The sequence below is a fragment of the Limulus polyphemus genome, unplaced genomic scaffold, assembly GCF_000517525.1.
Source record: "Limulus polyphemus unplaced genomic scaffold, Limulus_polyphemus-2.1.2 Scaffold8375, whole genome shotgun sequence".
NCBI lineage: Eukaryota > Metazoa > Arthropoda > Merostomata > Xiphosura > Limulidae > Limulus > Limulus polyphemus.
In genome coordinates, this window is record NW_013673985.1 from 12,968 (window position 1) to 23,394 (window position 10,427).

Sequence of the window (10,427 nt, forward strand, 5' to 3'; positions counted from 1 at the left end):
CCAGGGGTCCATTATTCCACCGTATGAAGATCCATCATCAGGGGTCCATTATTCCACCGTATGAAGATCCATCACCAGGGGTCCATTATTCCACCGTATGAAGATCCATCGTCAGGGGTCCATTATTCCACTGTATGAAGATCCCTAGTGAGTAATAGTTTAAAAACGCAAGTGACTATCAAGAAACCTTTTTTTACATAAAGGCAATAAGTCAAAGAGATGAAAATATGGTAAGAAACATAAGGAATAGATCCAAGAGCAATGGAAATAAGTCAATATTAGAAATCTCTAGGTATAAAAGAAGGCAGTATCTGAGGAGAAGAGCTAGAGGAGAATACAAGAATATGTGTTTAAAACCAGCTATGAACATGGAGATGGGTCCACTCAGGATTGGGGCTGCACCTTAGTAACTGGAGAGGAAGATCTGGTGAGAATTGATGGAAGAATGGATGCAGCACGGTATACCGAAGTACCAATACACTTTGCTATACATTATGGAAGATGACTGATAGGAAGTGTGTTCCTTATCCATCATTTCATCATATTATAATGTCTAGAAGATAAGTGAAAGGGAGTGTGTTCCTTATCCATCATTACATCACGCTGTACAGTCTGGAAGATGACTGAAATGGGATGGGTCACATTTTTCTTTAATACTTTATGCTCTACTGTCTGAAAGACAATTGATATGAGATGGATGACATTTTCTATTAATACATCATGCTGTAGTGTCTGGAAGATGACTATTAGGGGATGGATTTATTTTCCATCATTATGTCATGCTTTACTGTCTGAAATATGACTGATAGCATGAAAATACATGCAGGAAAATGTAGTGCTGGACATCACAGATTTTAATGTTATTGAATCGGTTTAGGATCATTTGGATAGAAAAAAGGCAACCCATGAACTACACAAAAACGTCAGATGGCTCAACTTTTGTACAGTATTGTACATATACATGCACTGAACATATTAGATGGGAACAAAAGCACTTGTAGGGTTAACATGAGATGTGGCTATATTAGATTTCCTCTAAAGTAGCCCCCAGTCACACAGCAGTAAGCTTGAGAGCATATAATGCTAAAATTCAGGACTCAATCCCTGTGTGGGTGCAACACAGACAGTCCATTGTGGAGCTTTGCACTTTAACAACAAAGAAACAAAAAAAACAAGCTACGACAGTGTCACTTTCTTTACGAAGGTCTAGCCAGATGACAATTTTCATTATGTTCATTTATTTTTAATAAATACTGATTCAAGTTCCTTGAATCAAAATAATTATTGAAATAAAAATATATCACTTACATGTGTAATCTTAAAACCAAACCATAATAGTTTTGAGACATTTTATGTTGTTAAAATGAATAGCATTGTCTACGTAGCATTTGGATTCACGCTCAGAATGTGATAATATTCATTTAAAAGTATGAGATTGATTTTAAGCTTCTTTTTTTTTTTGGTTTCTGTTTTCATCTGTAGCCTAATTACTGTATGGTGAAGTGTGAATCTTTAAAATAAATTAAAATGAGGAAATAATGTTGCTCTAATTGATCAGATGAGCCCTGTACCAGTTCTTCACCCTGTTGGAACACCTGCTTCAACGTTGATGCCCAGTCAACAGTCAACATTCTGTGAGGATGATGAGATTGAGGATGATTTCAACTGGGATAAACTTCTGTAACACTTTCTTATATAAATATATATTCTTAAAATGTCTGAAGCCAATCATGGACACTTAACTTTGTTTGAAAGCAGGGGAGCAAGAAAAAAAAAGTAACTGCTGAATGTTGAGAGATGAAATCTTTTTTTTTTTCTTTTATAAGAAGCTCCGAGAAGCTTAATTTTTACAGTTTGATCTCTGTCAAGTTGCTGTTTTTATAATTGTAAACCCACAAAATTGGGCAGGTATTTCAATGTTCAATATGTACTTACTGTGAATTTATAATCAAACTTGGGAGGGCATGTTTCCCTTCTGCTTCATGGGTTAGGCCGCCTGTGAAACCAGTCAAGAACGCATTCAATTAAAGAGTTTTGCCCCTTAAGGACAAATGTATCTTGTATAAAACATTAATGATTTATGTATTCTTTTTAAAAAGCTCAGCATACACTTATGTGCCAGTATCTGTTGTTTTAGAGGAGCTACGTTAACCTGTATTGATAGATCGGTGTGTTTGTATCATAATATTGTTCATAGTGAGATATCGAGTATCAAGTTTAGAAACTGGCTGATGGTGCATACTTTGTTATGCGGTGATCATTGAAACTTTGTCGTTGTTACTGTTGTAGTTTTAAATAATAAACCTGGTCAGTATTTTTGTGTTGTTAAGAAAATTATTTGCATGTGTTCTTGGAATTTGTACATAAATATGGTTTGATCTAGTTGTCGGTAGACTCATCCGTCCAGTATTGAGTTGTATTATTCCCTTTTATTTATTTATTGACAGTTTAAAAAAAATGTGTTTGGTTCACCTTGTTACATTGTTGACATACCTGGGCATTCTCATGTACTACAGGGTATGAATTCATGACATTTGACTTGACATACCTCAAGCAAAGTGAAATCCATTGGTGACATTTATTACATGCTTAAACGTCTCTTGGTAGACTTATAATTATATTTGCATTAAATTATATAAATACATTTTTTTGTGTGTGTATATGTCTGACAGTGTAGCAGTGTAACAATTTTTCAGGTACTAAGCTACTCTGTTAGGAGTCTGTTATCAAGTAGATATTTAATCAATCGTAAAATATGTTGTAAAAAGCAACTGAGGTAAACCTACGACAGTATAGTCTAATGACTTCATATTTCATCCAATTAATGATTAATTAATCCATTGAATGATTAGGAAAGATATGAAACAGATTGTTTTGTAATATTTAATTTTATTCATCTGTTAAAATAACTTCCTGAGACCTACAAGAATGTTGTCTTTGCATAATAAGATGAAAACAGCATCTCAACTATTGGTGAAAGTATGTGGTTGGATAGTAATACAAGTATTTTTAGATATTTCTCTCTTTGTTACATATTTGTTTTATTTCGTAATAATTCATGATTATCTTAGGAATTTAAGTACAGTTTTTTTCATCTGTTTATTATTATTCTATACAATGTTTTGTCAGTAATTTTTGTTTTTACATTGTGATGATACTTTCAGTAAGAATGTGATATTTGTGCTAGTAGCTTTGAAGAGTTCTGGGAGTTTTATGATTTTTTTATCACAAAATTGGAGCATTTTTAACTTGCATGAAAAGTATTTTAATGGTTTATTCCTTTGGTAACCAATATAATTACATTATTTAACCACGTTTAAAATTTTTTTCGTATACCATTTTCGATTTTTTTTGTTCGTGACTACCACTCATTAACCTCTGTAGAAACTCTGTCTATAACAAGAGTTGGTGGATACATGATGTTTTAAGTTATTTCAAATCTTGTGGGTTATATTTACTGTAGGAGATTAATATTAAACAGCTTATTTAATAACATTAATTAAATATTATTTTGTTTTGATGATTAAACGACAAAAAACAATTGAGTCTGAAATTGTTGAAAAATTATTTTTTACCTTTAATATAGTAACTATGAACATTTTCTTTTTGTACATTTTGATCTTGATAACCGAGAAGTTTTTAACTTGGGTTTTATCTAGCAGAAAGTTCTGTATTTTATGTATATATATTAGCAGTTACTTTTCATATAAACCTTGAACACAGTAATAGAAATGTACCACCTTTAACTTAAGACTCATTTCAGTGTTTGAGTTAGGTTGTTATTGTTATGTGTTAAGATCTCAATATATATAGATTGTTGTTATCATAGTGATATAAATATACATGGATATTAAAATTGTATGCTGATTGTAATGAAGAATTCTGATTCCCCGACACCCTCCTAGTGAATGTTAGTCATTTGTAAGGTTATATTAGTATACACAGCTTCTAATGTCGAGAAAGCTCTAATTTTATTTAACAAATGTTTGCAAAAGAAACTTGAGGGTTTCTAATTGCTGAGAAATCTCCATTACTACGTAGTAAATGTTAAGCTTACCTTGATGAGTTACAAACTGCTACCTTTCAAGTGTTAGGCTTACCTCAGTGACCTATAAACTATTAACTAGTGAAACTTTGACTTGCATTGCCGACCTACAAGCTACATATTAAATGTTTTAGGATTACTGTGGTGACCAACAAACTACCTACATAACAAATATTAGGCTTACCTGGGTAACGTATAAACTAGTACGTAACAAATGTTGGGCTTACTATGATGACTTGCAAGCTAGCAACTAACAAATGTTAGGCTTACCTGGGTAACTTACAAACTACCACATAACAAATGTTAGGCTTACCTGGGTAACTTATAAACTAGTACATAACAAATGTTGGGCTTACTTGGGTAACTTATAAACTACCCACATAACAAATGTTGGGCTTACCTGGGCAATTTACAAACTACCCATATAACAAATGTTAGGCTTACCTGGGTAACTTATAAACTACCCACATAACAAATGTTAGGCTTATCTGGGTAACTTATAAACTACCCACATAACAAATGTTAGGCTTACCTGGGTAACTTATAAACTACCCACATAACAAATGTTAGGCTTATCTGGGTAACTTATAAACTACCCACATAACAAATGTTAGGCTTACCTGGGCAATTTACAAACAACCCACATAACAAATGTTAGGCTTACATGGGTAACTTACAAACTAGTACTTAACAAATGTTAGGCTTACCTGGGTAACTTATAAACTAGTACATAACAAATGTTGGGCTTACTATGACGACTTGCAAGCTAGCAATTAACAAATGTTAGGCTTACCTGGGTAACTTACAAACTAGTACATAACAAATGTTGGGATTACTATGATGACTTGCAAGCTAGCAATTAAAAAATGTTACACTTACTATGATGACTTGCAAGCTAGCAATTGACAAATGTTAGGCTTACCTGGGTAACTTACAAACTAGTACATAACAAATGTTGGGCTTACTATGATACTTGCTAAGCTAGCGATTAACAAATGTTAGGCTTACCTGGGTAACCTACAAACTACCCACATAACAAATGTTGGGCTTACTATGATGACTTGCAAGCTAGCAATTAACAAATGTTAGGCTTACCTGGGTAACTTACAAACTAGTACATAACAAATGTTGGGCTTACTATAATGACTTGCAAGCTAGCGATTAACAAATGTTAGGCTTACCTGGGTAACTTACAAACTAGTACTTAACAAATGTTACACTTACTATGATGACTTGCAAGCTAGCAATTAACAAATGTTAGGCTTACCTGGGTAACTTGTAAACTAGTACTTAACAAATGTTAGGCTTGCCTGGGTAACTTATAAACTAGTACTTAACAAATATTAGACTTACAATGATGACTTGCAAGCTAGCACTTAACATATGTTAGGCTTATCTGCATATTACTATCTAGAAAATATTAAGTTTACCATAATGACCAATAAATGACTACCTAATGTGAGGCTAATCATTTGAATGACCTACAAACTACTACCTTTAGTAAGTGTTAGGTTCACTTTGATAGAATTGATTCGAATTAGAACTTCCATGATTCATTTTGTGACAGGCTTGAGTTGAGCTGCTTTTGATCATAAGATAAAGAAACAAAAAATTGTATACTGATGTAGTTACAAGTGATGCAATAGCAATTATTGGTATTGTCATAAAAGTATATAAAAAATGTGTTTTACTGTTTCAAAAGAACTAAAGAAAAATGTGACATACAGATTAGCACTTGTGGTGCTAGGCATTTACCCAAAATATAAAACAGAACACTTGTATTTGTAGCAAAAATTTGATACAACATGATTGATTTAAAATTGAATATCCAGACTGAATATCCTTATGATATTCAGAAAGCAACGTAAACCCTAATAATTTTTAAATCAGTATTTAATAGGGCCTAATTATGTTATATCCTTACCATCGAGTTAAATTCGAAGACATTAAGGTAAATAACTAAGGTTAGTTCTAATTTAATAGTTGACACTTCAAAGAAGATGCAAATTAAGTTTATTTACACAGAATAGTGAACAAAAACTCGTGTTGATTTAATAATATATAAGTGCAGAGATATTGTTCAATTTAATTATTTTCTTTGTGAAATTGGAAATATTATGCTGATACGATATTTTTTAGGTGAAACAATTGAGCAAGGCTGCAACAATGTATAAAGAACAGTTCTACTTTGTTAAATAATATAATATATAGGACTATTCCAATAAATGTTTGAGTTTTTAAAGAAAGTTTCTTAAGCCTTTTATGGTAAAGTTGTATAAGTATGAAGCTGTTATAAATGGTCACTGGTTTCTAGAACAGGTGTTTACATGTGTACTTCAGTGTGTGTGTGTGTGTGTATCGAGTCATCTGCTGTGTCCACTGAGGGGAATCAACCCCTCCTGATTTGAGTGTAGGCTTTTTGCTGTCCCACCAGGGGGCTGTACTTCAGTAGTACAGATAATACAGAAGCTCTATTAACAGAGTAAACAGAAAATTTGTTGCATTTTCATCAGATTGTTAGTTAATTTTTCAACTAGTCAATTGAATTTATTGATATTCAGATGAAAAATTAAATCAAACTTATTCATACCACTACATATTAGTCTACGATGTAGGTAATTGAAATATTAAAAGTCAAAGATCTTATCAATAGCTACTTTGTTTTCAGTTTAGAACTTTGGAGAAAACATGTTTTTGATTTATTTACTCTAGTTTGTAAGCCATGACATACAAACAAGAGTAATCTTCGACACTGTAATGAATAAATGCTGCACGCAGTGCGTCATATGGTATAACATTAAAATAATACATCTTTATAACAATGTTTTCTCTCCAATCCTGCTTGTTTATGATGTACTCCCTAAATTCCAATCATGGGTGATGTCGAGCAGAATTAATCCTATTTGTTATCTAAAAAGTATTAGGCTTAGCTTGGTGACCCAATATTGAAGTATAACACTTTAAAAGTAAATCCGCTAAATATTTGCTCAAGTTAAGAATAATGAACAACTTTTACTAATTTTATAATTTGTGTACTTAGAAAGAAAAAAAAAAGGTTTGAAAAATGAATATATATATATATATATTCATATTGACATATAAGAATAAAAATATAATTTTCTTTTCCAAAATTTTAAAACATTACTTTAGAACAACAACTAAGTAACTTTTATCAGCGAATGTCATAAGATCACGGGAAGAAACTTTAATTTTCAGTGTTATAAGATACTGTTATAGTAAAAAAAATATGGATGTTTCATGCCTAACATTAAAGACTTGTTAATTGCTCCAGGCATTGTTTTTCTTGGTGTACACACACGTGTGTATGCTTGTTTAATGGCTCGATTTATTTAATGGTTTCTTTGATTAATTATATAGCAAAGGATCCTACGTGATGTTTAATGCCATCTTCATTTTTAATTATTCGTAAAAACTGGTTGATATATAGAGTATGTAACTATATTTTTCTTTATCCTCAACCTGATTTAGTGTATAGTTACTTTAATTTAGTACCGAAGTGTCCAGCTTAATACTGGTTCTTGTAGGGCACTGCCGTCAATAGATATTGAGTAGACCCATTCGTATGTTTGTAATGTAGAAAATGTTTGTTATTCAACCGACCTGAGAATTCTGATGGAGTGATTTTCTACATCTACGGTTTCATTCCTAAATTTTCATGAAAATATTCTATCAGTGCTGTATTGAGGCAATGTACTTATTGTTATATCTACGATAAGTCCAACTATAAAGTTTACAGGCTGTTTTATGTAATGATCATCCTTTGTTAATCATCAAGTGATCATTTGATAATCTTTCTATTTGGAATTGCTTATTGTGCTTCAAATAAAAAAAAAAATAATATTAAATGTTTTGTTGGCAAAATATCGGTTTTGTTTTGTTGCTAAATATTTCATAAGTTATCCAAAACAAGTGTTTTATTGTAATATTGATAAATGAACTTAGAGTAAACTAAGTAATGTTGACATTGTTATGTTTATGTCTTTGTGTATTTTAATAAACTAAACTTGTAAAAAAGAAGCAACAACAACTTGTTTGTGTACTGTCACTTGTCAACCGTCGACTACCGATTTCACCAAAACCATTTAACAATTTTCTGCCACCTGTAATTATATTTAAGATACGTATTTAATTATTCTTGACACAGATTATTAGTATTAGGCTTGTTATATTTTTTGACACTACATTCTTTATTCATTCCCTAAGAGGTTTTCAAAAAGAAGAATGTATAATAGTATTCCAACCACACTTTGTCTGTTTGTGTCATGGTCAGCTTGATGAGCTCTGCATTGAGCTATGAATACGACAGACATAATGTGGTTGAAGTACTACTTAATACCCTTTTTCTTCTTCTTGAAACATCCTAAGGGACTAGATAAAGAAATAAATGTTTAAAAATATAAAAGATCTAATACTAATGTCTTATGGCAAGTATAATTCGTTATAATCTTGCTTCGTCAACATAGAAAAGGCATTCACATCATAACAAGATACATATAGATATATACACACACACACAACACTTTAAGTTAAACCAAATTTAAAGTTTTTTTTTACATTATTTCCAGCTATGGTTAGACTTTGATTCCAATTTTTTAACTCTAGGTTTTAGCTAGTGGTTCTGTGATTTATTAGTAAACGTACAGTTTTTTGAAGTTAGTGTGTTCCTTGGCAACATTAGTACAAACAACAGGTAACATATTAATGTTACAGTAAAAAGTATATATGTCTTTCTAGGAAGTTCACTAAGCTTAAGATCTTAATAAAGATTTATATCTGAGGTGCCTAATGTATTTCTTGGGTTTTTGAAATTTGGACTGATTTATGTGTATAAACTAGCTTCGATGACATTATTAGTGTTGATAATCTAAATTAACATTAAATCTGTGCAGAGAATAAGATGGCATTATGAAGTTAATAGTACTGGACAAGAATCATAGTTAGTAGTACTGTTCAAGAATCATAGTTAATAGTACTGTACAAGAATCATAGTTAATAGTACTGTACAAGAATCACAGTTAATAGTACTGTACAAGAATCACAGTTAATAGTACTGTACAAGAATCATAATTAATAGTACTGTACAAGAATCACAGTTAATAGTACTGTACAAGAATCACAGTTAATAGTACTGTACAATAATCACAGTTAATGGTACTGTACAAGAATCATAGTTAATAGTACTGTACAAGAATCACAGTTAATAGTACTGTACAAGAATCACAGTTAATAGTACTGTACAAGAATCACAGTTAATAGTACTGTACAAGAATCAAGTTAATAATACTGTACAAGAATCAAGTTAATAGTACTGTACAAGAATCACAGTTAATAGTACTGTACAAGAATCATAGTTAATAGTACTGTACAAGAATCACAGTTAATAGTACTGTATAATAATCATATTCAAGTGCCTCATACCTAATTCCTTCGTCATAACTTCTGCTCACTCGATGGACATGATTATGTGGTAGAGCTTGATACTGTTTGAAGCTCCTGGAAAAAGACAGTGAGAACAATCTCGAAAGACGTGTCAGATTTTCTACAGACCTTCTACCGGACATGGATATCAGTTAACAAAACTGCAATTAAGAAGATTAAAGGTTAGTAATGAGGGTAGCTATAAGCTTTGTAGTTGAACAGGACTGCTGTGATAACAATTGTTTTGGAGGTCTTTCTCATGAAAATAAATGATTTTGAGAAGTGATTGTGAGTTTTTAGATCTTTGTTTTTGAGTAATTGTTCTAGAAGATTTGTCAGTTTCATGTTAGAAGACCCTCTTTCATAACCGGCATGCAGATTATAGCCTAGATTAGATCCTCTGTTGCAGAGTTCATCAACTGTGTAAAACATAAAGATTACAGTCTAGATTAGATCCTTTGTTGCAGAGTTCATCAATTGTGTAAAACATAAAGATTACAGTCTAGATTAGATCCTTTATGTCAGAGTTCATCAACTGTGTAAAACATAAAGATTACAGTCTAGATTAGATCCTTTGTTAGAGTTCATCAACTGTGTAAAACATAATGATTACAACCTAGATTAGATCTTTTATGTCAGAGTTCCATCAACTGTGTAAAACATAAAGATTACAGCCTAGATTAGATCCTTTGTTGCAGAGTTCATCAACTGTGTAAAACATAATGATTACAGATTAGATCCTTTAGTTAGAGTGTATCGATCATAATCTTTATGTTTTACACAGTTGATGAACTCTGCAACAAAGGATCTAATCTAGACTGTAATCTTTATGTTTTACACAGTTGATGAACTCTGCAACAAAGGATCTAATCTAGACTGTAATCTTTATGTTTTACACAGTTGATGAACTCTGCAACAAAGGATCTAATCTAGACTGTAATCT

At 31.7% G+C, this 10,427-nt stretch overlaps 1 protein-coding gene across 1 annotated transcript in view; it reads left to right on the plus strand.

The window, feature by feature from the left end:
* LOC106475301 overlaps nucleotides 1–7,125 on the plus strand; it is a 19,772-nt gene extending 12,647 nt beyond the window's left edge. The window contains exon 8 of the mRNA XM_013935993.2: nucleotides 1,559–7,125. Within this exon, the coding sequence (XP_013791447.2) occupies nucleotides 1,559–1,684 (126 nt within the window). The 3' untranslated portion in view covers nucleotides 1,685–7,125. The remainder of the gene's footprint in view (nucleotides 1–1,558) is intronic.
* Nucleotides 7,126–10,427: the final 3,302 nt, after the last annotated feature.